Source organism: Patagioenas fasciata, chromosome 1 (genome assembly GCF_037038585.1).
Source record: "Patagioenas fasciata isolate bPatFas1 chromosome 1, bPatFas1.hap1, whole genome shotgun sequence".
Classification (NCBI taxonomy): domain Eukaryota; kingdom Metazoa; phylum Chordata; class Aves; order Columbiformes; family Columbidae; genus Patagioenas; species Patagioenas fasciata.
Window position 1 is genome coordinate 5,262,835 of NC_092520.1, and position 26,384 is coordinate 5,289,218.

Below are 26,384 nucleotides of genomic sequence, written 5' to 3' on the forward strand. Positions count from 1 at the left end.
TTCGTCTGGAAGTCTACATTTAGGAGGATTAATTTGGCCACCTCTAAGTAGTTTTACTTCGCAAAATGTAAAAACAAGATTGCTGTTCATGCCATCAGAAGTGCTTTCATAGAGGAGTCTGCTTTTTCCTACTTGATCATAGAAGATATTAAAATCAGGGGAAAGGGACCTGGGGGTCCTGGTGGACAGCAGGATGACCATGAGCCAGCACTGGGCTCTTGTGGCCAGGAAGGCCAATGGTACCTGGGGTGGATTAGAAGGGGGGTGGTCAGTAGGTCAGAGAGGTTCTCCTGCCCCTCTGCTCTGCCCTGGTGAGACCACACCTGGAATATTGTGTCCAGTTGTGGCCCCTCAGTTCCAGAAGGACAGGGAACTGCTTGAGAGAGTCCAGCGCAGGGCAACAAAGATGCTGAAGGGAGTGGAGCATCTCCCGTGTGAGGAAAGGCTGAGGGAGCTGGGGCTCTGGAACTTGGAGAAGAGGAGACTGAGGGGTGACCTTATTAATGTTTATAAATATGTAAAGGGTGAGTGTCAGGAGGATGGAGCCAGGCTCTTCTCGGTGACAACCAATGATAGGACAAGGGGTAATGGGTTCAAACTGGAACACAGGAGGTTCCACTTAAATTTGAGAAGAAACTTCTTCCCAGTGTGGGTGGCAGAGCCTGGCCCAGGCTGCCCAGGGAGGTTGTGGAGTCTCCTTCTCTGCAGACATTCAAACCCGCCTGGACACCTTCCTGTGGAACCTCAGCTGGGTGTTCCTGCTCCGACCGGGGGAATTACACTGGATGAGATTTCAAGTTCCCTTCCAATCCCTGACATTCTGGGATTCTGTGATTCTGTGATTAATCCTTGGACCTGGATCACTCCATTGCACAGGTTCATGGCCAGAGCCAGAGCGTGTGCCAGCACAGATGGCTTTGTTAGATGTGTGAGGAATATATTAAAAAAAAAAAAAAAAAAGATAAGAAGAAAAATGCATTTCAAGAGTCATCAGCCTTCCAACTTTGAAGTGCCAGGGCATGTTTGCTGCAGTCGTTTCTCAAGGTCCCCACAGAATTGCCGAGAAGAAGAAAGCCGTGTTTAGAAAAGCTGCCGGATGACGAGACCCGGGGATGTAGGGCACTGAGCAATCACACGGCGCTTTGCTTGCTCAAAGTGCCCCTGGGGGGAGGAGAGCAGCGATGGGGCTGTGGGTACGTGTCTGTGAGCATGGGGGGAGAGCAGGAAGGGGTGGAAGATCCTCCTAAATGCTAAGAAATACCTGGAAAATGCCTCGTGTGTCTGCTCCTTTTAAACATACACACTTTTTTATTTATATATGTGTATTTCTATGTGAATGTAAATCCCCTTTTCAGTAGGGGACTATGAGAAGCCCACCAACCCCACACAGCTTAGTGTGCCTGAGGGCCACGTAGGTGTGAAGCTCTGAGTTTCCAAAAGCTGATGGGTATGTAGGTGACCTTCCTTGGTGCTGTCTCACCAAATGCTGGAGGTGGCTTTTTCTGGTGTGACATCCAGAGGCAGATGAATTCTTGGGGGGGCAGCAAGAGGGTGTGCAGAAGAGGCAGAGCAATGCTGATGGGCAGTATATTCTTGATCCAATTGTTTGCCCCGAAGCAGAGCTGACACAAAGACTTATGCTACGAACAGAAGAAGACCCTAGTGCAGAACATACCCAGAATTACAGAAAAGACACTCTCATGGGGTCTGACCTCTTACAGCTGCTCTTTTAGGACCCTAGATCAAAACCCAGACATCACTGAGATCTAACACCTAACATCAAAATGTAGAGCCTTATGAGGAAAGGCTGAGGGAGCTGGGTCTCTTTAGCTTGGAGGAGACCTAGGGGTGACCTCATTAATGTTATACAACTATATAAAGGGTGAGTGTCAGGAGGATGGAACCAGGCTCTTCTTGGTGACAACCAATGACAGGACAAGAAGCAATGGGTTCAAAGTGGAACACAAAAGGTTCCACTTAAATTTGAGAAGAAACTTCTTCTCAGTGAGGGTGTCAGAGCCTGGCCCAGGCTGCCCAGGGAGGTTGTGGAGTCTCCTTCTCTGCAGACATTCAAACCCGCCTGGACACCTTCCTGTGGAACCTCAGCTGGGTGTTCCTGCTCCATGGGGGGATTGCACTGGATGATCCTTCGAGGTCCCTTCCAATCCCTGACATTCTGGGATTCTGTGTAATTCTGTGGTTCTGTATTTAGAGGTGAAAAAATCTCCTGTATCTCATTGCCATCCATGCATTGGCCCTGAAGGTCCCAGTGGCAAGTCAGTAAGATCTTCAAGGTAGTCACACCTTTGGGCCACCCTTGGGCTCCTTGACTGTTGCCAAGGTTGGGGTACTTTCTTCCTGCCCCAGGAATGCTTATCCTTGGCAGTATAAATATGGGAAATTTTTAGGTGTAGAAATAGGTAACTCCTGCCTGACCCTTGGTGATGTCTTGGCTCCAGTGTCTCCTGCCGTGAGCTTGTCTGTGGTTGGTTCATGGCTACATGTGGATGTGGACTGCCATGTGTTGGGTTTGGACATATAGTAAGGAAGTCATTCAAGCATCACCACCCCTGGAGGTGTTTAAAAGACACGTAGATGAGGTTCTTAGGGACATGGTTTAGTGGTGGAATTGGCAGTGTTATGTTAATGCTTGGACTCAATAATCTTGAGGGTCTTTTTCAACCAAAATTATTCTATGATTCCATGATTCTATCTTCTGAAGTTGTCTGAAAATCAGAAACTCCAGATTATTTCTGCTGCTGAACCTTTTGCTCCTGTTTACAAACAAGATCCCTCTTACAGTGAAGATTACACACAGGAATCCAAAAACAGCCAGTTCTTCCCCAAAGACTTTCTGAAATGCAGAAAACCCTGGGTTCCAGTCCCACTCCGGTGTGAAGAAGAACCCACTCACCTCCAGTGGTGAGAGACCTGGCCAGCCCAATGGTGCCGTTCCCAAATGCTCTTTGATCCTTGCACTCTGAAATCAGCCCCTATTAAATATTACTTTCTTACGGGGGTGTGGGAACAGCTCTAATTAAAAATGCCGTGACTCGGATAGCAAAGTAATGAGATTCAATGAGAAGAAAACTCAGCTCAGACGAAGTTGTGCCAGCAAGTGAGTGGCACAGGGCCTTGGAGTCACGGCTTTTCCATTATTTATCCCTCAACTGCATGATCTCAGGCCAAAGATTTGACCTCAGTGCCTTACTAGTCCTGCTTATAAAATGGAGGTAATATTTTCTGTAGCTCGAAGGAGATTTCTAAGCAGAAACAAAGCACAGGTATAAAGTGCAGCTATTGCAAATGACCTCAAAGTCCTTATTTATTTTTACGCTTCATTTTCAAATCAGTTTTAGTCCATTTTTTCACTGAAGTCTGGGATTTGTAGAGGTGATTTCATTAACACCTTTCTAGTGGCATCGTGGGGTGTATTTTCAAAATCTTCTGCCAGCCTGTGACCTGCCGTGGCTTATTAACCTGCTGCCTTGATTGTCCCCATAGCACTGATGAGCAGCCCTGCTCATTAAGGATGCTTTTCTGCCAGGCTTTTCACACTCCGGCTTCAGATTTAGGCCCTCAGGGTTTTGGAGCTCAGATTGATAGTAGATGATGAGGTCTAGTTATGTAAAACTCCTGGAGGACACAAGTATCTCCCGGATGGAAAATAACAACCTAATGATGAGCTAACGGAGCCCTCTCATCTCTTGCTCTTGGAGGTAGAAATCAAAGCCATCGCACGGTCCTGCTGGCTTAGAGCATCTCACTTGCGGGTCTGGCTTGGCTGAACAAGTTCTCTAATGATCTGGTCACCAGCTTCCCCTGCCTGAGAAACCCTGGGGTAAGAAAACATATTCTGAACTTCAGATTAAAAAACTCTGCTCTGTGACTCAAGAAGTGGACTCAGAGCTGCTTGAGCATCCCAAGCAATGTGTCAGGCCAAAGTCCAAACTCAGAACCGTGTTTTGGCTGTGGTTCTGTTTTGTTTGATTCAGAGAGTGGGAGATGAGATGGTTTGAATCCCGAAAACACTGACTTGTTGACCACAAGGATGCAGTGCGTGCCCTGCCATAAGGAACGATTTTTTACCATGAGGATGGTAAAACAGTGTCCCAGGTTGGCCAGAGAGGTGGTGGATGAACCATCCCTGGAGACATCCCAGGCCAGGCTGGACGGGGCTCTGAGCAACCTGAGCTGGTGGAGATGTCCCTGCTCATGGCAGGGGTGGCACTGGGTGAGATTTGAATGTCCCTTCCAACCCAAACTATTCTATGATTCTGTTTCTGTATTCCTCCCCATCCTTTACCAAGCAAATCCTGACAAGGATGTGCTGGCAGGGCTTAGGAAGGCTTGTGTTTTTACCAACATTTTGCTGGAGAACAAGTTGGTGCTGAGGCTAGTGGTTTATGTACTGGCCTGGTGGTTGAAGCAGTTTTCCATGCAGAAAACACAAAATGCTTTTAAAGCATCCAAAATCACAATAATTCATGTGATTCCCTTGCCCAGATTGCCACCATTTCAGCAGGCCACATTCAAAGGAGCTCCTCTGGACCTGGAAATTTCTCTACAAATGATCACCACCTCAAAACAACTAGTCCAAACCAGAACAGCTATGTTCAGAGAAAGACCAAGCTCAGTTGCTTCAAAAGGACACACTAATGACTAGATAATTTTTTTAAAGCAGGTCAACATTTGTAAAATGGTTTCTGTCCCTGCTCTCAGCAGCAGCTCAGCTTTTCTGTGTTTGCATCTTTCTGGAGGAGAGATGAAGGCATTGGGAGTGTTTGATTGCAACCCTGGGCTTTCCCCAGCCTGGCATTGCTCCATCCATGCTGCTGCTGGTATTTACGTACATAGGCTGTCGCATCACAGCGTTGTCTGGGTCCATACATCTTCTCAAGACACACACCATCCAAGCTAAAAAGTCCTGGAGGGACCAATATTTCACCTGGGTTGCATGATGTGCTACACCAGCCTCTGTTTCTGGCCCTGGGAAGGGCCACCAGTCTCACCAGTGCCCGGCTGGAGTGCTTGCAGTTACAGGGATGTCCCAGTTGAAGGCACATCACTTGGGTTCTCCAGGTGTCCATTTCTCCTATCTGAATAGAATCACCATTTTTCTTGGTGCTTCTCAGTTATATATCAGATGCAGTCCTCTGCAGTTGAGGCTTTAGCTGCTTTCTATGAGGAATGCAGAAGAGGACAAATTTTCCTGTGGTCCCATGTTAAACGCAAGGAGAGTCTCCTTGCGGTCTCCTGAAAGATAAGCCAGAGGCCTCCAGCTATGGCCCCTATTAAAAACATGGTGTGATAAGTCTGCTTGGGCCTACTGAACTGGCATGGCAGGGTGGCTGTCCTGAAAGCACTTGATTTACTACACATAATATTTTGATTGAAACATTGGTTTTATCTGGCATGACCACATGAGGCAGAGCCAAACCTGGCTCACCGACAACTTAAAATGTTGCTGTTTCCTTGGCTGCCCTCGGGGATTAGTCTTTGGTCCAATGCATTTCAATATAGTTATCAATGATTTAAAGCAGGGTCTTTTCCGATGATAAACCGCAGGCGGCAGGACGAGTGATGGATGGTGGGTACCGGCCAGAGCAGGTCGCTGTCGCAGGGTGATCTGAATCCCCTGGTGAAGCACAGCCCAAGAAAACACTTGTGAATAACAGCTTGATGCAAAGGCTGCAGATCAGACCCAAGAGAAAGAGGAGGCTCAAGGAAGGACTTCAAGGTCGCTGTGTAGTCATTTCAATAGGCACTTTCTATGGAAGAAAAGAAGGGACGATGCTTTACTTGCAGATAAAAATGCAGGAGCAAGACCCTGCCCTTCTGGCAGCTTCATGTTGTGAAGCAGAAGGAGTTTGTCCTTCTTGGGCAGCAAAGGGACAACATAGAGGACACTTAGTTGGTGTCAAGGGGGGACATTTGCTTTGTGGGATGGCTGGAGAATCATGGAATCATTTTGGTTGGAAAAGACCCTAAAGATCATTGGGTCCAACTGTTAGCCACTGTCACTAAACCATGTCCCTAAGAACCATGTCCCAGAGAAGCTGCACCAGGTCTCGTGGGTAGAAGCTCAAGTTGAGAAACTTGGCCCTGAAACAAAGCACGTGTTCCTGGTGGAGAGAACAACATCCCACCAAGAATGGCCAAAAATGGGTTGAAAGCTTACAGAAACCTTGTACGTGCTAATATCTATTATACCAGCAGCTGGACTTCTCTCACCTAGCTTAAGACTTGCGTACAGAAAGATCTGAACTGGTCTCTCAGACTCAGTTCAGTGCCAAGGAAAATGAGAGATGCCATTGATCGCAGACATCTACCTTCACAGGAGGTGAATTACACCCAGCAATGCTTAACTCTACCTTTTGTCCTAAAAGACCCAAGTTCACCTGGTTTTGGAAAGCAGAGCTGTGCCCAGGCAGTAAATCCAGACCACCATGGAGGGACTCCCCACTCCTCGTCCAGTGACTGCCACCAGTCCTATGGTTCATCTTCCCATTAGCTTGAATATTTTCCTCAATACGCATCTAGCCATGTTTTCTGAAGTTGTTCTCAATATTTTCCTGACACATCAGAACAAGCCACCAGCAGAGCTGGACCAGGCAGCATCAAGGATCACACGAGGGTTTCCCTGGGTCACTGTGGCAAGTGCTGCAGTGGCTTTTCTTCTCCCTCTGGATGAACAAGAGTCAGACGCAGGTCCCCACTGGATTTTGGGCATTGAGGTGCTGGAGCGAGTTGAGAGAAGGGAACGGAGCTGGGGAAGGGGCTGGAGCAAAAGTGTGATGGGAGCGGCTGAGGGACCTGGGGGGTTCAGCTGGAGAACAGGAGCTGAGGGGAGACCTTCTGATCTCTGAACTGCCTGAAAGGAGCTTGGAGCCAGGGGGAGTCGGGCTCTGCTCCCAAGGAACAAGCGCCAGGACCAGAGGAAACGGCCCCAGGTTGCTCCAGGGCAACCCAGAAAGGGTTGTCAGGCATTGGACCAGGCTGCCCAGGGCAGTGGTGGAGTCACCATCCCTGGAGGGGTTGAACAGACACATAGATGAGGTTCTCAGGGACATGGTTCAGTGCCAGAGTTATGTTAATGGTTGGACTTGATGATCTTGAGGGTCTTTTCCAACCCAAATGATTCTATGATTCTGTGATTCTATAACCAGATTTTTCTTGTGCACAACGGAGTTTCCCCACTTTGCTTAACTTTCTGCTAGGATGGGGGCTTCCCCGGAGTTGCAGGGATGCTCCAAATCCCTGGAATTACCTCCCACATCACCAAAGCCCTGGGGGCATCTGTGATCCTGCACCCTGCTGCAGGCAGGGGATGCTCCCAGGGCTGCAAATTTGAGGAGTGGAGGGACATTTTGGTCAACTTTTGTGCCAGGTCCATCTCCCTTGTAAGGACCAAGCAGCTGAGGTGAAGAAATCCAACATTTTCACAGAAAAAAAAAAAAAGCACTATTAAACACAAAATATTCTTTTATTTGTCACCGAAGGCTACACACGGTCACTTCTGTCTGTTTGCTTTGTTTTCTTTTTTCTAGAAGGTATCTACATCTGCACTTATTTACAGCCTGGTTGTATTTACATCGTCAAGAATACAGTATTAGAAACACAAAATGTTGAGAAAAAAAATTTCTCAAAAAATTAGTTCCAGACTTCAGGAAAATTATTACACAGGGTAATGACAAGAGTCTCCAGTGCTGGGCTTACAGATGCAGCTTTGATACAAAGTCCTCTTCTCGGCTGGAGCTGCATTAGAAGTCCTCACACAAAATAAACATTATTATTATTTATTTTTAATAGAAAAGTGTGACTCTTTGATTGGTTATTTCAGCAACATCCGCAAAGGTTTTAATTTTCTTTTTGTAATAGATCTATTGTTCGCTTGAACAGTTTCCAGCTCTGAGGAAAAAAAGTTATATATATATATATATGTATATATATTTTTAGTTAATTTTCACTTGTGGTTTTCTATGCTCCCCTGCCCAGAAAGCATTGACCTCTGGGATGGGAGTTAACAGTTGAGCCGTGTAATACTCTGTCAACAACTCAAAGTTTCCTGGTAATTAAAGGAAAGCAGGCAAGAGACACAAAAGTTTTCCCTTGGGTGGCCTGCCCAGGGAGGTGCTGGACTCACCATCCCTGGAGGTTTCTAAACTGAGATTGGCCATGGCACTCAGTGCCATGATCTGGTCAATGGACTGGAGTTGGACCAAGGGTGGGATTTGATGATCTCTGAGGTCTTTTCCAACCCAGCCGATTCTGTGATTCTGGGTTGTTTTTGGTTTGGGCGGCAGATGATGGAAAAGCGCCGCGGGAAACGGCCCCCGGGACACGCAATGGCCCTTCATCCAGGAGCAACATGGGGGGTCCCCGCGTCTGTTGGAATTTTGCTCTGCAGCCATAAATAATTTTATTTAAATGTACCCCAGAGATGAAAAAAAACACCGCAACAAAGCTTTTTTTGCTTTTCCAAAATTCGTGAAAATTCTTTGGTGTAATGGGGGGATTAAAATATCTCACTGTTTAGCCACCGTAATAAAAAGACGGATTATAATAAAAAGAGATGCTGAAAAATTTGCTGTCCTGTGGAGGACTGTAACAACTGGAGCAAAAATGCCCCAGGCCATGCTCGCCGCGGGATGGAGATGCTGCCAGTTAAATAGGAGCTGGATTTTATCCCATCAAACCCCATCCCGAGCACAGAGGCACCGCATCCGTATTTCCCAGGTTCTGCAGTGCCGCTAGAGTGAGGAGATAAAGCAAATAAGGTTTAACAAGCAAAGCGATCTTTTTAGCTCCATTATTAATGTGATAGGCCCTGGTTTCTCCTTCCTGTTTAAAAAGGGACTGCAGGAATAACCGCGATCCCCGGCCCTGGTTTCAATTACGCGTGGATTGAATCAAAACAGACTGCTGTGCCGTAAATACGAGGGGGCCCCCCTCTGTAAATCGTAAAATTCAATTCTAAAATTTCATGTTAAGAGCCTTGTCTTTGCATAATGGATTGCACTGCCATCTATCACGGTGACACATACAAGTCACAGCTGAAAAAGTACTTTATTAGATTATTTTTTTCCCCTTTTTTTTAAAACAATTTTGATTTATTCTGGTTACGCTGTCTGTATAATAGACTGAGCAGAATCTCACGCCGATCCCTACGCTCAATAAAGCATCTACAGATATATTACAGAATTCCCTCACTGGTTTTAAGTTATGGCCAAACGGTGTCTCAGGGACTGCTCCCAATCATCTGCGTCTTTTAAACCCAAATCAAGCATCGGGGCTCTTAACGACCTTCGTCTCATCGGCTCTCACCTGGCGTTGTTTAGAGTTGCTGGCCCATTTTCATCGCGGATCTGATCAATAGCTGTGATGACAAAGATATGATGAGCTGCGTGATTCCCTCCGGTCACCACGGCTTAATGATTTTGCAAGCTCCAATCTTCAGTTGAAAGGGAAAAAAATAGATATAAAAATAAAGGGCTCGGAGGAAGCAAACATCGCAGCGTTTCTCAAGATACCAGATTGATCTTGCTCCTGTCCCCTCGGGCTGAGCAGCCACAGAGCCCTCATGGCACTGCCTCTTCTCTGCATGCCACAGCAAGTTGGTCCCATCGCTGCTGTTCCTTCAAATGGAGGATGTTTTGGTGCCAGCACCAGCTATTGAGGGTTCAAGTGGTTGGTCCTTACCCACTGTCGGGCGCTGCTCCAGGTCGTTGGACTTTCTCCTCCGAGCTGTGAGTCTTGACCACAATTCCTTCCCACCACCCTTCAGACTGGAGACAAGCCCAGGAGTTCAAAGTAATTTAAGCTACGCCTTTGCATTTTGAAAAGAAACCTATTTTGGTGGAGAAGTGGGGTCTCTTTTTTGGGGTCAAGAATAGTGACTTCTCAAAGTCAAGCCATAAAAGCACACAAGGCCACAGAGATATTTTCTCTTGGAGATGGTCTGGCACGCAACTGGCCTTTGAACGAGCACCTAGAGCAACGGGACTTTGGGGTTAGTGCCGTGGGGTTTGCACCCAGGACTCCCCAGCCTGACAGAAGCAAGGATCACCAGATCACCCCGCTGCCCACGAGCGAAGCAAGAAGGGTCGGGCAACCATGGAACAGCCCCATGGGGAGAAGAATGGGGCAATGAAAGGCTGGGAAGGGGCTGTGGGGCCACCAGTTGAGAGGAAACGCTTGTGGATAGCAGAGTGCCATCCCTTGAGGAGGGCACGGCTCTTTCCTTTCACAGCCCATTTTTGCACCCCCCACGGGAATGCATTTGAGGCCCCGTAGGAAAAGCATTTTTCAGTAACAAAGCGGGAAATGTAGGGCTCCGGGACTGAAAACGTTTGTTTCTGGTTTTGCCGTCTAGGTAAATTGGAAAGGGCAAAGAGGCTGAGGATTCATGAACTGCCTTTGAATAGGTTTGTCCCCAATACTAGACAGCCATCCCTTTTAATACTTTTCATTAAAGGCTTTGATAAAGAGAAGAGCAACACATACATATATATATATACATATATATATATACTTGTACTTTTTTTTTCTTCCTCTTTTTTTGACATAATGTCCATAGCCCCAAACAGGAGAAGGCCCCCACGGACCTGGTGGGCAACCAGGCACAGTCGCATCCCATCGCTGCTTGAGGATGCTGAGAAATGCAGCCAGAGCTGCCTTTGCCCCAGCAAAGAGCCGGGTGGCTCCTGGGTCTGGTGTCATGTGCGGAGGGACCGTAAGACTCTTAAAAAAATGGGTGAACTCCTCTAAGTCATTAGCTCGTGTAATAACCTGAAGAGTCTGTGTAAGGCTGTCGAGGTGCCATCTCAGGCCTGCAGAGTTCCAGTAGGAATATTTCGCGCTCAAATCCCTTTTTGGCTGCGTGGAAAGGTGGCCCATTTACTGGTGGCCCACTACTCCTCCTAGCACTGTAACACATAGACGGGGATGGACACAGAAGCACCATTTCTCTTCGGAGTCGCTCAGAAGGACGCAGTGTAAATGGGATGCACATCAAGTTCTCTCTGCACTGCAGGTCTTCACCAGGGTTTTACACCTTTCAACCCAGCTTCCCACCAGTCTTTTTAGCTCCATGTGTGCTCTTTTAGACACTCAAAGCTATCACAAGGTTGAGGTCCTGGGAGGGATGTGTCCCTGGTGTGGTTTGGGGATGGGGAAGTAGCCTTGGGAAGAGGGTGCTGCCTAGTTCGAGTAGGTGGCAACTGCTGTTTTGGCTAATGGTGCCCCTAATCCCCACCAACACATCCTCAGGGCAACCCAGGCTTGAGAAGAGTTTGATACCAGCAAGGCAGGCGGTAATGCCGTGGCCTTTAAACAGTTGCCCAAAGCAACCGCTCCCTTGCCAAAGTCTAGAGCCAGCCTGGCCAACACACCTCTTCTGCCAGAGCTGGATGCCCCTTCTAGCCCAGCTGCTTGTGATTAATTCCTTCCAAAAGTAATAAAGTTTGTGTACTGCAAGGGGAGGTTCAAAGTACGGCACCGGCTTACAGCACTAGCTTCATCACCCTTGCTGCAAGCAGGAGGGACCACTGGAAAATCAGGACCATAGCAGGGGGTGGGCCCAACATGGGTCAGCCCTGGGGCTCTGCAGCTGCCAAAAGTTTGGCCAAAGGTATTAGGGATTGGGAACTGGAGGAGGAACAGTCTGCTGGGGGGATTTCCATCCCATTGCCATCCTCCTGGCAGGCACCTGGGAACAGACAGGCACGGCAGACGGAGCTGGCAGCCGGCATCTACGGGGAGCCGCGATAGCACTGGGGCTGCCAGCACTTTGCTGCTGGAGGAGAGCATGCCCAACATGCACCCCGGCTTTTTCTGGGGGGCTGGAGTTTGCAGAGAAGTCTCAGGCTGTTCTGGAGGATGTCGGTGGTGGTGGCACCGGCACAGGAGGGTTGGCTCTGGGGACACGGGTGCGTTGTAGGGTTCCGAGTAAGAAAACAGCCTTGGCATGGATTTGCACATCTCGCGTTATCTCTCTGCAGAACCGAGAAGCGAAAACCAAAGTGGATGGAATGAAAGACAAACGAAAACAATCAGGATGGAGATGTTCTCAGAGAGACACGGTGAGTCGGGATATGCACAGAGGTGGGTGACACCTCTGCCTGCAGGAACGGCCCTTGCTACCACAGGACCGCTTCAATCTAAGCTCATCTCCTTCTTTCCTTGAATTTCAAGGACTCTTGCAAATACCAATGCACAGAGGTTATGTGAATACAAATCACATTAACATGCCGAGCAACTTTGTCAGCAGTTTCTTATTAAAGCACTTGGGCCCCTCAACCTCCCCCTTCTTCACGGCGAACAGTCAACCGGGCTCTCCACTTAATTCGAGCTCGTGTAAGAGGCAGCGAGAGGGTTGATTCCAATATTCCCCTTCTCGTCCCACCACGCACAAGCTGTTGCTACTTATTAAACATTTTAAAATCCCTGCTGCCAAAGTCCCCAGGAGACATTTATCTGCCATAGTCATAAACGACTTGCCAGCATGCTACTCAAAACTGCGTTTCCCAGCCAATAAATACAAACTCCAGAATCAGGAAAAGCAGGGTTTGGCTTGCTCTAATTTTCAGTGGTATGTCACCGGGATACTATAACTACTTTTAAATTCAAATCAGCTTCCTAAAAATTAACTGGTTTTATCAGATACAGCACAGTGGACTGGTAAACACGTAGCCTCGTGTACTGAAACACTTTACATTTAATGAAGTTATGCCATTAGCAAATGTACAACATGGGTGCATTAAATCCACCTATAGAACAGCTCTACGTATGAGAGAGAGGATTGATTTGAGCTTTTCTCAATAGAGCAGGAGTCCCTTTCTTGGCTTTTGCCTTTTTTCTTTGTTTTTTTTTTAACTAAAACCAGAATTTGCACACACACAAAAAAACCCCCAAAATATCTACTCTCATAATGAAAAAAAGACTGTTTTTTTTCTTTTTTTTTTTTCTTTTTTTTTTCTGTTTTTTATTCCAGTTCAGGAAGGAAGGGAATCATCTTGCAAGTTAATATAATTAGCTCCTTCGCCTCTATAATCTACTTCTGCTCAGCAGGAGCCCCCCAAAAAAACCACTTTATGTCCCAAGTGAAACGTGAAAACTACTTGTAAGGTCTCTTTTGAGGCACATGATTCGGACGGTCACTTTCGGAGTATCGGAATCAGCGTCGTCTTCCATCTCCTTTCGTGTCGACGAGCTCCCCGGCGCGCCGCGGGCTCCCCGTGTCTCAGGTGGAAGGCTATCTGTCCCTGCCCCAAATCAGAAAGGGTTAGGATGACACAAGTCAGCACAGACACCCATTTTGCACTTCACACCTAAGGATGTAGGTTGACGCCTCCCCACTTCAAATTCCTCACAATGCGGGGGGGGTGGGGAGGGATAAAAACAAACAAACAACCCCCAAAAAAAAGGACAAGAGACAGTAAATTTCACTGTGATCACACTACGGCAAAATATACCTTCTGTTCATTGCAAAAAACGCGTGAAGGCCAAATCAAAGAGGGAAAAAAAAAGTATGTTGCATGAGTTACAGTGCAACCGTATTATTCCTTCTCTTTCTGTTTTCCTCCCCCCCCGGCTTGTTCAGTCTAGAAAAAGGATTGAGTACAACACAGTCAGGTAAGTGGCCACAAAAGAGTAGCTGTCTTTGGCAAGAAGTCACCGCGTCAACCCTCTCTGTCACCTTCTGCCCATTTCGCTCTGTCTCATGAAGTGGATGTTGTTGGCGCTGTCTGAGAGTTCGGGGTACTGCTCCACTGAGATCACGAAATAGCCGTCGTAGCCCTGTACCCGGCCTGTGTTTAGCACTTGTTGCTTCTCCCCTTCTGTCCACGAGCGAACACCCTCCTCCCCATCCCGCAGTCTCTGCTGTTCCCGGGACCACGCTTGGGTGACAGCTCGCTGCCGGGCCAGCTCCAGGACGCGGGTCTTCTCCTCGTCCAAGGTGGTCCCGTAGCGAGTGTTTAGACACAACGCGCCGTACTGGAGCTGGATGTCCGTGTAACGTCTAGTCCTTCCATTGAGCACTGTGTTGATCTGGGACACCGTCACGTTCACGCCGTTCTCCAGGGTCCTCCGCCCGCCGCTGAGGCCCAAGATGGACAGGTCGCCCTCCGATGGCCCTTGCTTGATGAAATAGTGCGTGTCCACCCCGTCGATGGTGAAGTGCAAGTTCTCCAGGTAATGGGCGTTGTTCAGGATAGCCGCGATCCTCCGCCCGTCCTCGTTGGCCACACTGATGATGTCGGTGGCCACGCGCCCGTCCTTCATGGCGAACTTGACGCCTTTGCCAAAGATAGAGCCTCCAGAAGCAAAGTTCTTGTTCTTCTTGACCTGCCGGCACCCGGCGATGCTGGAGCTGTAGATCCGCTCAAAGCGCTCAAGAGTGACAAAGGCCTTCAGCTGCTTCTGCACTTCACATTGGACACCCAGAATTGACTGAGCAGGGAGAGAAAGAAGAGAAAAATGTGTTAGAAAGAGAAGCCTGGTGACCCAGAGGCATTATTAGCAAGTTGGAAACCAGCAGAACGTCCTGGAAACATCTAAGGACGCTCTGTTTTTTTTCCCTTATCACCCTTTATTAGATTTTAGATTATTTTTAATGGAAGAGGCACTTTGTCAGGTTATTCACCATAGGAATGGTACCCCATTAGGGTACTAAAATACAGGCCCAGGTTGTCCAGAGAGGTGGTGGATGAACCATCCCTGGAGACATCCCAGGCCAGGCTGGACGGGGCTCTGAGCAACCTGAGCTGGTGAAGATGTCCCTGCTCATGGCAGGGGTGGCACTGGGTGAGCTTGGAAGGTCCCTTCCAACCCAAACTATTCTATGATTCTATGACTCTAAGGCTCATTGTTTCAAGAAACCAAACTGTTTTTACTCTTACAGACTGAAGAAGGTAAAGATACCAAAGAATTTTTTTGCCTCAGTGGTGCGAAGGTGTGAATTTGGACTCTCCCACCTGGCTGGGCACATGCCATTATTTTGTGCTTCAGTCTTCTTCATCTCCACATATTCATAGCAAATCTTGTGGCTGTGATGATTTATAACTTCCCTCTATTTTAACTGCACGTTGTAACTCCTGTGGTACCTTGAAAAGCCCTGCATCACAGGTATGACCATCAAAGTAGCCGTAAACTCTCTGTATCCCATTTCAACCTGTCCAAAGTCGGTTGTTCAAAACTCAAGGAAGACCCTAAATCCTATTTCCTGCAAACCCTCTACAATGTTCCAGGCTCCTTGAGCCAAGACCAGCTGCACCCAACGCTCGAGTTTTGGCTTATACTGAAGCAAAACTGCTGCGAGACAACAGCCCGGATCATTTGTAGTCAGGTACAATACAAAGTCACTTTTGCTGTTAGCACATAATGGAGCAAGCACACAGCGAGCCAGCAGCTCATCATTACTGCAAAAATGTCTTTGGAAATGCTCTCATCAATTCACGGCAGCGCAGGCTTCTTGGAGACCCCTGTCCACGAACAATTATTTGCTCAAATTTCACAGAAGCAAGAGGATGCTATGACAAAACTCTCCCGGCATTGCCAATGGCTCAGTTCAATAATATAATGACATCCGGGATTAAAAATAGGCTACAAAGAAAAGTTTGCTGCACTCCAGTTATTTCGAGGAAATTTAACATCCATGAAGGATATTGCCTTAAACTGTCCACAAGCCTAAGGGTCGCATCCTTCCCTGGGTGTGAGAGGATGATTCAGATTATTCAGGTTTTTCAGTGTGGATCTCTTAACTTGTAACATGCAAAGTGAAGGGAAATAAACCCTCATTTCCACGGTGGCCATTTCCAGGGAAGGGTCTCAAAGCATGAAAGAAATGAAATAAAGGATTTAGCATTGTGGGATGATCGATTTTGATTTATAAATGAGACAACTATAAAGGAATGTAGGTACGCAAGTTCAAGAGCATGTTTTGGGTTGTAAAGCATTAAAATATCAAAGACCCAGGACTGACTTTTATTCAAAGTGCCAAGCAGGTGGGAATAGCTCCTCCTGTTTCCCTTTTGATGAACAGCATAGGTGTTGGAGCAGGAATCTGTCACCTATGACAGAGAAGCTCTTTCTGGTTCTCTCCATGCTGCCTGTGGGGGATCTCGCCCACAACCTAGAGAGCAATATAATTAACAGACTGATTGGGAGCTGAGCCGAGCTCCCCTGCCAACTGCACAAGTGCTCGAATTATGCAAAAAATGGACGTAATTGATGTAGATGTCACCGATGATGGACATGGAGCGATTAGGTTTCTAGGCTCCGTTAAACACTGTTCTAAATAAGTGTATAGTGCGCAGCCTTGGGTAGCTCTTTCAGGGAGGTTTAAATGGGAAAGTTTTATTCCCAGATCCATCTCATATGGGTTGACTATAGGTGGTCCTTCCCCACTACCCAAGCACACCACGTTGCTCTTCCGATTCACCTCCGCAACTTTTACAAGTGGTAGGAAAAGGCACTGCTCGTAACTCATCTTGAAACACCATTTGGTGCGAGTTCCTTCACTCCGGGATATAAATCAGGTCTTTATGTCCTGTGGGCATTTATCTATCATCATCTAGATACACATCACCATGTTTACCAGCAGTTGAGTGATAAGCGTCCTTGGAATGAATTGCACTTTCTACTGATTGTCACCTTGGGGAAGGGAGTTCTGAGGGGTGAGACCGCACCGGGCTTGGCAGAATTACTCCTATTAGAAATCTCCCCTGTTCCTCTTCTATTTTGTCTTTATTATCTTATTAACGATGAGCTGCAGGAACATTAGTGCCTTTTCATAGAATCATTTTGGTTGGAAAAGACCCTCAACACCATCAAGTCCAACTGTTAACCTAACACTGGCACTAAACCATGTCCCTAAGAACCTCATCTACTTGGGCCCAGTATGGGCAACTGAATCAAACGCCTACTTTGCACAGTCAGTGGAGCTTACAGTGTGTTCAGCTTAGTCTAAAGTTACTGCCTAGGAGGTGGACAGCTCTTTAAGTGAGCTCCACTGACTGTATGAACTAGATGTTGACAGACTACAGTGGTGCACCCATCTAGAACACATGGAGACACCTATATGTTTATGTCTCAGTCTTGAATTCAATCCTAGCTCATAGCAGTTTACTATCTGAACTGTCCTTTGGGCTCCACTGACAAGCCACCCAAAAGGGTGGTGTTGAGCAGCATTTTTTAAACTATGGGGAGCTCTGATGGGCCACCAACTGTTGCTCCAGAAAGGTACAGGCAATCCGTGCTGTAGATATGAAGAAGTCCAGGGAATTCTGGGGTATGCCAAATGGCACCAGCAACTGAATTCACTGTAGATCTCTGCTGGTTATAATGGAAGCTTGGATATCAAGTTCACAGGCAGAGACCTAAATTTAGATGTCTTAATCAAGAACAAATCACATCCAAAGGATTTTCCACTGGGGATTGGTTACAGGCCTCTTGGGGTCTCCCCATCTTTTGTCATGTAGAAAAGTAGGAGATCAGACATGTACAAAGCTGTAATGCTGAACATCATCATCACTTAACTATTACTGTAACTAAACACAGCTCTGTTGTCTTGAAAATGAGCCCAGGATGACTGAAAATGACTTCTTGAGTGCATTTCTTTGATAAAGGAGTGTATTTGGGAACAGCACTTTTTTAAAGGAAAAAACATCCAACAGAAAACAACAACAAACAACAACAAAGAACACCAACCCCCAAAAAACAACAAGGAATTCAGGCAAATCAGAGTACAGCTAGTTTGTATGCTCTGCTGTGAACACAAAGGGGATGGAGTCAAGCAGATTATATGGAGTTCAAAGAGGCAGCGTAGCCCTGACTTGGAAATTACCATTTCTGTTTCATCTTAGAACTCATTTTAATGAACTGGCAATGAAGAGAAACAGAAAATTTCCATCCAAGGCTGCAGTGGCGTGTGCTGTTCTCTAAAAAATGCTGTTGCTTTTAGCAACTGTAAACCAAGGTATCTAGAAAACCAGTTTTATGGAAGAAAGGAATTAACAGTTATTTTATTTCAATATTTGTTGCTAGACATGAATGACAAATATGCTGGGTTTGTTTTTCCTCGCAGCCTTTTTTTTAATCAGATGTCCTTAGGTGACATTTCACTTTATCTAGTAACAACCCATTCGAGAGAAGAGAATGACCTTCATCATTTGTTCTCTGCCGCACAGAGCTCAGGAGAATGGCACATTGCAGAGATCTCTGAATAGCCTCTTGCATTTCGCCTGCACCTCTTGAGGATTTGAAATACCAGAGCCAGATACTATCATCTGTTGTTTTTAAATACCGCCTTCCACTGTGAGACTGAAAGCTTTAATTTCCCACCAAGGATCCAAGATGTGCAATAAGTGAACATGTTTCCAAGTTTCTCTACATCCTTGTGCCATTATACACAGATAGGTGTTTCTCTTACCACCATATGGCTTGCAACGCAGAAAGCCACTCTTTCAAAAAGGCTTGGAAGTTATGACTTCTCTGAAATATTCTTCAGCATTAACTCCTTCCTATTTAGCCCCCGCCCTCTGTTGACAAAATCATTCTTCAGACATCAGCCTCTTCTGTAACACTCCACCGGGTCACCACCTGAAGATGAGTCCCCATGTGGATGTTCCCCACCAACTCTGCTCACAAGGTACACATAAGAAATGAAGTTTTTATAATGAGGGTGGTGAGACCCTGTCTCAGGTTGGCCAGAGAGGTGGTGGATGCCCCATCCCTGGAGACATCCCAGGCCAGGCTGGACGGGGCTCTGAGCAACCTGAGCTGGTGAAGATGTCCCTGCTCATGGCAGGGGTGGCACTGGATGAGCTTGGAAAGTCGCTTCCAAACCAACTGTTCTATGATCCTACGATTCTAACTCCCAGCTGCTGGAGGTGCAAGATGAGCCCATCACCCACCACATCCCATCAGGCTCCTACCCATCAGCATGGCTGCACTGTACACTGATTGGTTAAGAGGCACTGCGTCTATTCAGCAACCTGCCAACCACAATGCAAGTGGGGCAACGGAGGTGAGCGATTGGCCAGCAAGCCCAGTACTGTAGATGCTGATTGGTTAGCAATGAGCGAAACCCAAGTGCTGACTCTTGGGCTTGAAGAACAGGTCTGTCCACCCCGCCAGCATACACAGCTGCAGGGGGATAACAAGGTTGAGCTCATCAAGCAGATTTCCATCTGTAGGGAAATAAGAGGATTTGTCTCCTTGTCTCGCTCATCTATTTTCCTAAAGCTTCAAGAGCTTAACGTCTTTGAGACTTAAACTCCCCTCTCCGCAACAGATACACAGAAAACTGGCCGCTACTTTTGCAAAACGTAACTAGGGGCTGATGGACAGACATGCAGACAGCACGATGGCCCAAGCCCAGGACGAAGCACTCGCAATGTGAGGAAGCCTCCTCTGAATGATGAACGCTGGCAGAGCCGGTCCTTCCGACAGATTGTCCTTGGGAGAAGCTCTGCCAGAACGCGCAGCCCTACAGCTCAGTCCCTGGCTGAGCATCCCCGAGCAGCCCTCGTCTCCAAAATGCTGCTCCATAAGGGGTGCCAAACGCTTCTCCAGAACAGACTGTAATGGGCTCTGTGGAAAACAGGACCCTCCCTGGAGGCACAGTGGTGATGGGATGGAAAGAAGGGCAGTTAATAATATGATGTAGTTAACAATATAAGTGCCGACTCCAAAACACCCCTCCCTGCAAATAGAGTTGTTCTGGCTCCAGCAATTACCTGACAGTTCAACAAGACAAAAGAGAAGAAAAAAAAGGAGAAATTGGATTCAGGTGCAGCAGCTCCACAATATGCCAGAGGTCACCCAGAGTCTCCTGGTGGCCAATAACGCTGAATTTGTTCAACAAACAATTTAGTGACAGCCGCACGGTCGCAGGGAGGAGTGGGTGGGGAAAGTGCTGCACAACAGAGTATTGGATTTTAAATGTCACTCTGGAGCTGCAGGGGGTGAGTGCGAGGTTTATGACACGCTGGCTGCTTCTGAGCTGCTGGATACTCAAAATCAGAATTATCTCTCCCATCTCCCAGCCCTGCAAGGCAAATACCAACAATGTTTTGGAAGGAGATGCTCAGGCCCTCTGGTTATGCACTCTGAGGAGACGAAGCAGCCATCTATGCGGGGTTAGTCGCTTTGCTGTTGTGCTCGTTATTCATTCCTCTCGGATAAAAGAACTGACTCAATCTGCTGGGCTACAGCTTTGATCAGCGAAGCCAGTGGAGTAACTCAAATTTACTTTGGTCTGTCAGAAGAAGGTTATGTGACCCAGAGAAACCAGGTATCGGAAGACATGGAGATGAGAAAGCTGTAGTACATCGTTCAGAGAATATCCTTGGATTTCAAGCAGGATGGGCATTGTCCACTGCCTTGTCCAGGCTACTTAGAAATGACAAAAGATTTGGAGCTTCCTCATTATGCCCTGGAAGATCATTTCACATTCTGATCAGTCTTATTATCTGAATATATTTCCCGTGCTTCCATTTAACTTTGTTTAATTCTGTCATTTGCTACGTGACATTTTCAGAAGTTTGTGTTTTCTTTCACATGCTTCATCAATAAATACACAGAAAATCAGTAGGAAGAAGGGCTGGGTTGTGTCTGGGAGCGTGTATGTGCAGCTGGAAGGACTGGGAATGAACAGAACCACACGTGAAACATCAGTGTTGAATGCACAGCTAGACTCAGGAGAAAATGGATCATATTTTCAGGTATCATATGTGAAAGAATTTGTTTTATGCAAATATATGCCTGCAATATGCTGGATGTGACAGAAAGGAGGGGAATCCTGCTCTACAGCATCTGAGAGCCACTCGCTATCACAGCATGATCCTGCAGCTGTAGACTTAAATAAAAAATGCTCATGTTTCGCTGCTGTCATAACACAAGGGAAGAATGTGAAACAACCTGCAATAGTTAAATTCCACTTCCAACACTTGAGTGTGAAGTGACTCATCTGGAAGCACGGTGGCTGAATAAACCCTCTTTTACCAAGCAGGTCCCTGCACAGCCCTCGCTGCAGCTGCTCGCTTTGAAAACCTGAAGGGGACATGGAGATTTTATTTTCTTCTCATTGTTCAATCGGGCAGATTCACCTAAAATGGGTGGAGAGAAGGAAAGGCTCTCTGCTTTTATTTTATTTCTAGATTAGCTGCCTACATGAGCAAGTGTCAGTCTTCACCTCAAGCTGTCACCCAAGTTACCTGGCTGTTCGATAAGACTAATAATAATAATGGACTAATGATAAAATAATAATATAAGAATACTAATAACGCCACCAACAGCAATAATTTCTGTTGTGGTTCTGTGACAGTTAAAACAATTTAGAGACAATTTTTCATGTGGTCTCTGAATGAACCTGCCCTGTTTGCCTTCTCCTGTACAGCTTTGCTTGGGGAAACTGTATCACATCACACAGAATCACAGAATCCCAGAATGTCAGGGATTGGAAGGGATCTGGAAAGCTCATCCAGTGCAATCCCCCCATGGAGCAGGAACACCCAGCTGAGGTTCCACAGGAAGGTGTCCAGGCGGGTTTGAATGTCTGCAGAGAAGGAGACTCCACAACCTCCCTGGGCAGCCTGGGCCAGGCTCTGCCACCCTCACTGAGAAGAAGTTTCTTCTCAAATTTAAGTGGAACCTCTTGTGTTCCAGTTTGTACCCATTACCCCTTGTCCTGTCATTGGTTGTCACCGAGAAGAGCCTGGCTCCATCCTCCTGACACTCCCCCTTTATATATCGGTAAACATGAATGAGGTCACCCCTCAGTCTCCTCTTCTCCAGCTCCAGAGCCCCAGCTCCCTCAGCCTTTCCTCACACGGGAGATGCTCCACTCCCTTCAGCATCTTTGTTGCCCTGCGCTGGACTCTCTCCAGCAGTTCCCTGTCCTTCTGGAACTGAGGGGCCACAACTGGACACAATATTCCAGGTGTGGTCTCACCAGGGCAGAGCAGAGGGGCAGGAGAACCTCTCTGACCTATTGACCACCCCACTTTCAATCCAGCCCAGGTACCATTGGCCTTCCTGGCCACAAGGGCCCAGTGCTGGCTCATGCTCACCCTGCTGTCCCCAGGATCCCCAGGTCCCTTTCCCCTACACTGCTCTCTAATAGGTCATTCCTCAACTTACACTGGAACCTGGGGTTGTTCCTGTCCAGATACAAGACTCTACACTTGCCCTTGTTATATTTCATTAAATTTTTCCCTGCCCAGCTCTCCAGTCGAGAGAGGCAAAACTCCCGAGGCTATTTCTCATTACAGAAACCACCTCTGTTAGCATTTTATTGTTTAATCCAAGGAAGAGAGAAACAGAAAAGCAGTCTTTGAGTTCCAAAAGACAACAGAGCGACTGCAGAGTAATGTGTTTAAAGCATCAACTCAGCCATGGTAGCAAAAGGCATAGTTCTCTTGGTCCCTCTCTGTTATAAAGTGATATGTCTTCATATAAATATCTCGTTGAAGTTGAAGCTGGTACATTTTAGCTTGTCTTCACCATAGCTATGAGGGTGAGTACCATGAATGGGCTGATACATGACTATTTTATTAAGCCACAGTATTTAATTCATAGCTCTGAGTGATACCTTTTGTGGCTGGAGAAATGTGACACTGTATTTTACCTCCTGGTTTAATATGTGTACAAGCCCTCAAGAACCTGCTGAAGGACAGTAAGATTCCAGTGAACTCTTGGAGAAAAAGGTTTGGAGGGCAGCTGGGGTGATTTCCACTTCCTACTGGCATTATTTTATGAGCAGAAATGTTAAGAGCGTGTCCTGATGTCCCCAAACACTTGGGTTCCTTGCTGCTCTCACGATGTTCGAATACGCAGCAAAAGCAAGTAAGAACTCGGACTAAAGAAGATTTGGACTAAACTGGTGAAAGCAACCCCAGAATAGAATCAGGCTAGGAGGTGACAGAGTATCCTGAGAGGTAAATGACTTTTTCAAGGTCATACGACCGATAAGTAGCAGGGCTGGGAGCAACCCAGGGCTCTCGCATCCTGACCTGGTGTGCCCACCTTTAACAGCGCTGCCTCCATCCTTCAGCTCAGTAATTCCCAATAGGAAGAGAAGGAGAAATGATTGGGCTGTAAAAGCTTTTTCTTGCCAATTTTCATCACTGAATTTTGTGGCAGCGTCTACCAAAGTGGGTTGTGATGCAGGTCTGTTTTTAAAAACAGGACACAGTGACTTGGGATTAAATCCACTCAGGTAAAATGAAAGTTAGCTTTCAGCTAAAACTTCTTTTTGGTAAGACCCACTGCAATGCAGAACAGTTTCCTGGGGAAGGATTGGGACTTGATGCTTACGACTTTTTAAACCAGACTGAATAAGTTTCTGGAAAAAAAAATCTGTAGAAAATTATTCTGTTTTATGATTTGTTTTTCTTTTCGCTTCTAAAAATACTTGCTGCAAAGGTCTTGAACTTTGCTTGCAATATGTTGTAACACGGTTTCTTGCAAGAGAAAGAAACAGTAACACACCATTTCATTGGGCAACCACCAGAAAACATCACTGGAAAAAGCAACATGGAAGTAAGGAACTTATAAGGTGATTATTCAGTCAGATTTCACCACTGCCATGGGCACTGACTCACTCTTAATCTCCCAGCATATCTGGGAGAAAAGGCTAATATATTTTTTTTAATAAATATTGCAACTGGATATGCTGATAAGGGTGTGAGGTACAGTATAGAGTTGCATGGATCACCTTGCTGTTGTCCCATTCTTGGGTTTTCATCTGCGTGTGGATTAGCTCATAGGACGGCTCCATCGCATCCATGTCTGGCTTGGGGTAGCCAGGGATGACGTTGTGTAGCTGGAACCCAAAAGTGAGCAGCCAACTGTTGACATCTGGAACGGAAGAGAAGCATAAATCAGATTATCTGATCTCTTAAAGCAGGGTGGCTTGGGAGAACAGCACAGAGGAGGACCCTGGTACTGCTGCGGTGTGGCCAAAATGTTGAGCAACTACTTCATGGGAAGAGCAGAAACCTTAATGGTCCTTGAAAGAACCATGTGCCAAATCTGGGCTTTCCACCTCCAACCACAGTCCAATTCTGCACTTGGCCAGCTCTGAAACAGCAGTTTTAGCAGTGACCAAGTGGCTCAAATCAAAGCCAAGTCAATGTCTGTCATTCTCAGCAGGCACCAGGTACTGCTCTGAGGAGCGCAGGAGAACCGCAGAAACAACAATACACGGGTGGAGGCTGAGGTGCTCCAGCCAAACTGGAGATGTTGTCCAGTCCTACAGTGAGCTCCGAACATCTCAGCCACAGTATTTCTCTTACTGAGGACTCTCAAAGGCTAAATTTAGAGCTATGTGAGCCAGAACACCAGGACATAAAGGACAAACAGCATGGTCATTTGGCAGGTGCTCATGGAAGAGACTCTGGACACATCGTCTGCTTTTTCCATGGCATTTCCACCTCAGTCCTGGCTTTCTTGGCCTGTTCATAAGAAGGGGTAGCTTGAGTATGAAACCAGTGTAAAGTCATATGTCCTCGTTTATAGTGACTTTTAAAATCAGCCTCCACACTACCTGCAAGGTACATTATGGTACAAACAGTGTACAGATAGAAGATTACTTTGTTTGGGTACCTTTCACAAACCCCTTAGAAGGCCATGGATGGTGAGAAAACTGCTGGCTACAAGCGATAAGCTATTGTTCTATGCAAAAAGGGGGGCCACTGGGCCTAAAGGGGACATGATGCCATTTGGGACATCATTCACTTGACAGTACAGACTGCAGAGTCTTCCCTGATTTTGATCTTACAGCTATTAGAAATAGCAGCTGAATGTCAATCCGCTCCGAGATCTGCCTGGGATCAGCATCGCTTCCCCTCTTAACTTCAGAGCATTTGACGATCTCACCTCGTTTGCCTTCACTGAACTCTAGAGGACACACCTGCTCCAATCCTCAAGCAATACACTGTGCATTTGGCACACAAACAGCAATTGCAAGAAAACGAAAGGTATGAAGGTAAAGTTTAACTAATATCAGCTCCCAGGGGTGTTGCACTTGAATCTTTGCTTCAAGCTGGATGTGCAAGGGGCTTGATTTTAATTTAGTTAAACTCAATAAACGCTGTTGAAACAATCTGAAAAAGGGATCAATTTAACTAATCAAATATGCATCTTTGAATATTTTTTCTCTATTCCCCACAAGCTTAAATGAATGTTTTGAAGAGCTGGTCAGAAAAGAAATTATGGATGCAAGCAGCAAACAAGGCACTTCCAGATGACTGGAGAACCAGGAGCCGAACAAACACACTATCTGTTGCTTGTTTTCTTACAGGCCAAAATTTTGAGGTTGGGCAGATGTCCAAAAAGCCCTTGCGATGATCCATGTGGAAGGGGGAGGATTTCTGTAATAAAAACACTTCTGTTCACTCAATGTACAGATTGTTTTTGGAGTGTCTTTGAAACAGAGAGGTTGGGGAGGGGGGAAAGAAAGAAATTAAAAGGCTCATTTGATTATTTTCTTGCTTAGCGCTAAGCCGGCCTGCTTCCAAATCCTTCTCATGTGAAATGAAGACCTTTGATGTACACACTGTGGGCCAGGTGGTCAGGAGAACAAAGTGAAACAGTGAAGGTCGGCATTGATGCACTTCACAAATGTGCAGGGGGATACGGGGCAGGGATGCTGAACAGCCGAAAAATATGTAACATGTCTGGAAAGATTCAAGAAAGGCTTTTTTTGCTATTTCGCAGAATACTGACTTTCAAAACATTTGCAAACAGGAGTTCGTTCTTTTTGGGAAGAGGTGTTGGAATACCCGGAACAAAATTTAGAAAAACCCAAAACACAAAAACCCAAAACATGGGAGGAAGGTGTGGAGCTGAGAAAACAGAGGGGAAAATATTTGCTGAGAGGCAGTGACAACTTTTTTTTGACAGAAAAGTACATTTCACATCACAGAGGTTGCTTTTTTTTTTTTTCAGCTACAGTAACCCTGCCAACACATTTCACAGTAAATTCATTTGAGGGCAAAGAAAAGGAGTGCTTAATGCAGACACACGTAATGGAAATGTCAGTTCAATCCATCAGGATTGCTGAAGCTGGCAGCAAAGCTCTGCGCCACGAAGTGCACAATTGCTAAAATATTAATGTTTAACAACGGGCCTCTCAAAACACAAACACCTGATTCTCCTGCTCTCCCCTTCGCCCACCTCTGATTTGTACCCACGAGCTCAGAAACCTCATCATTGGAGACCAAAACATGTGTCGTTCGCCCGTGTCCTGAGTGCTGAGCTCCCCTGAGGACGGTGGGTCCCAGGGAGGGGATGGAGGGGCAGGACGTGGTTTTCTGTGCCAAAATCCAGGCAGATTTGGTTGTGATGACAAGGACGTGCTCTGTTGGGTCCTGCCC

At 46.6% G+C, this 26,384-nt stretch overlaps 1 protein-coding gene across 12 annotated transcripts in view; it reads right to left on the minus strand.

The window, feature by feature from the left end:
• Positions 1–7,467: 7,467 nt before the first annotated feature.
• The window catches only part of TENM4 (teneurin transmembrane protein 4), a 1,673,798-nt gene continuing 1,654,881 nt past the window's right edge, over positions 7,468–26,384 (minus strand). For all 12 annotated transcript variants that reach the window (XM_071817725.1, XM_071817645.1, XM_071817681.1 and 9 more), the window contains 2 exons: positions 23,723–23,865; positions 7,468–14,454 (listed from right to left, as the gene is read on the minus strand). In XM_071817725.1, the coding sequence (XP_071673826.1) occupies positions 13,696–14,454; positions 23,723–23,865 (902 nt within the window). In that variant the 3' untranslated portion in view covers positions 7,468–13,695. The remainder of the gene's footprint in view (positions 14,455–23,722; positions 23,866–26,384) is intronic.